At 41.7% G+C, this 1,970-nt stretch overlaps 1 protein-coding gene across 1 annotated transcript; it reads left to right on the top strand.

The window, feature by feature from the left end:
• Nucleotides 1-545: 545 nt before the first annotated feature.
• Nucleotides 546-1,917, top strand: LOC124892811 (putative leucine-rich repeat receptor-like serine/threonine-protein kinase At2g24130; the record flags this gene model as incomplete). Its single annotated transcript, XM_047404015.1, has 1 exon — nucleotides 546-1,917. A coding segment is annotated over exon 1 (1,372 nt), but the record flags the coding sequence as incomplete, so codon positions are not given.
• Between the last annotated feature and the right edge of the window lie 53 nt (nucleotides 1,918-1,970).

Genomic DNA, 1,970 nt, shown 5'->3' with positions numbered 1-1,970 from the left:
GAGCCCGTTCATAACAATCGCCTCCACTTGAGAACCAACGACCTCATTGGTCACGGCTGGCACCATCCTCTTAGGTCCAGACCACCACTCCAAGTCGTGGCTCCATGCGTGGATCGATCCTCGTTGGTCACGACTGGCCACCCCTCTTGGGTCCACACCACTCTGAGTCACGGTCCAACGCACGGCTTGATCCTCGTTGGTCACGGGCTGGCACCCTTTTTGGGTCCAGGCCACCACTTTGAGTCACAACCCAACGCGTGGGACTTTCAATGAAAGTACCAATGTTACAAACCAAACGAGAGAGCCCAACCCAAAAGACTAGTCTAATAGATGGGAAAACCCATTTGACTTATAATTCCTTTAGCATTTCTCTATTTTTCCAATGTGGGAGAATTGGTTCATCACATAATGTTTCGACGAAGGGAGTTCAGTTGGGCCCCCTTGCACACCATATATATGTATATATACACCTAGATAGTTGTATTAATTTCTCACTATTCAAATTTCTCATGATTGGTGCAATAGTACTACTAATTGTAACAAAAATGGGCTACTCTAAGTTTTCCATGTACAATTTTCTCTTCTTGATCATGGTTTTCTCTATGGTTTTAGGCCAAAAAAATGATCAGAAATTGTTAAACGATAGCGATTCGCTTGTTTCGTTCATGTCTGGGATTGTTTCTGATCCACATCATGTACTAGAAAGTTGGAATTCTTCCAACATTCATGTATGTAACTGGACTGGAATTGTATGTGACATGAAAATCAAGAGAGTTGTTGAACTTGATCTTAGTCACCATTCGTTACGTGGGAAGATTTCGCCTTCTCTATTTGACCTCACTTTTTTGCATATTCTCGACTTGTCTGGTAACTTGTTGGAGGGCAGTATACCAGCTGAACTAGGCCGTCTTTTAAGGCTTAATCAGCTTAGTTTGTCTTCTAATCTCCTCGATGGGAAGATCCCGAATGAGTTAGGATATCTTGATGAACTGAAGTATCTTGATTTAGGAAGTAACAATCTTTCTGGTGCAATTCCTGTGTCTTTGTTCTGTAACTGTTCCGCGTCTTTACAGTACATGGACCTTTCTAACAATTCGCTTAGCGGTGAGATTCCTATGGATGATCATTGCGCGTTGAGTGGATTGAAGTTTCTACTTCTATGGTCTAATGAACTTGTTGGTAAAGTTCCTCGAGCACTTTCTAAGTCTACGAAGCTTGAATGGCTTGATCTTGAATCAAATTCATTTAATGGTGAGCTTCCTTCTGATATCGTAAGCAAAATGCCAAGGTTACAGTTTTTGTACTTGTCTTACAATGATTTTGATAGTCATAGGGATAATACTGATCTAACACCTTTCTTCGCGTCTTTAGTTAATTCTTCTAACTTGCAAGAACTCGAGTTAGCTGGTAATAATCTCGGTGGGGTGTTACCTCCTATTATCGGTAACATCTCCAAGAACCTAGCGCAGATTCATCTAGACGATAATCTTATCTATGGTCCTATCCCAACACAGATTTCGAGTCTTGGAAATCTTACTCTATTGAACTTGTCTAGTAATCATCTCAATGGTACAATTCCTCGCGAGTTGTGCCAAATGGGGAAACTCGAGAGGCTTTATCTGTCGAATAACTCACTCTCCGGTGTCATACCTTCCGCTTTTGGAAATGTTTCTCACTTAGGCCTTCTTGATCTGTCGAAAAACAAGCTCTCTGGAATGATCCCTGATACGTTTGCTGATCTTCCGCAACTGAGGAGGCTTCTGTTGCATGATAACTACCTCTCTGGAACGATTCCCTCGAGCTTAGGTGAATGTGTAAACTTAGAAATACTTGATCTTTCTCATAATAGAATCACGGGCGCGATTCCAAGTGCAGTGGCTGGATTGAGTAGTTTGAAGTTGTATCTCAACTTGTCTAGTAATCACTTACATGGTCCTATTCCTTTAGAGCTTAGCAAAATGGATATGGTG

The sequence above is a fragment of the Capsicum annuum genome, unplaced genomic scaffold (assembly GCF_002878395.1).
Source record: "Capsicum annuum cultivar UCD-10X-F1 unplaced genomic scaffold, UCD10Xv1.1 ctg50935, whole genome shotgun sequence".
Taxonomy (NCBI): domain Eukaryota; kingdom Viridiplantae; phylum Streptophyta; class Magnoliopsida; order Solanales; family Solanaceae; genus Capsicum; species Capsicum annuum.
The sequence above is the reverse complement of the archived record's forward strand: the minus strand, read 5'-3'. Positions and strand labels throughout refer to the sequence as shown.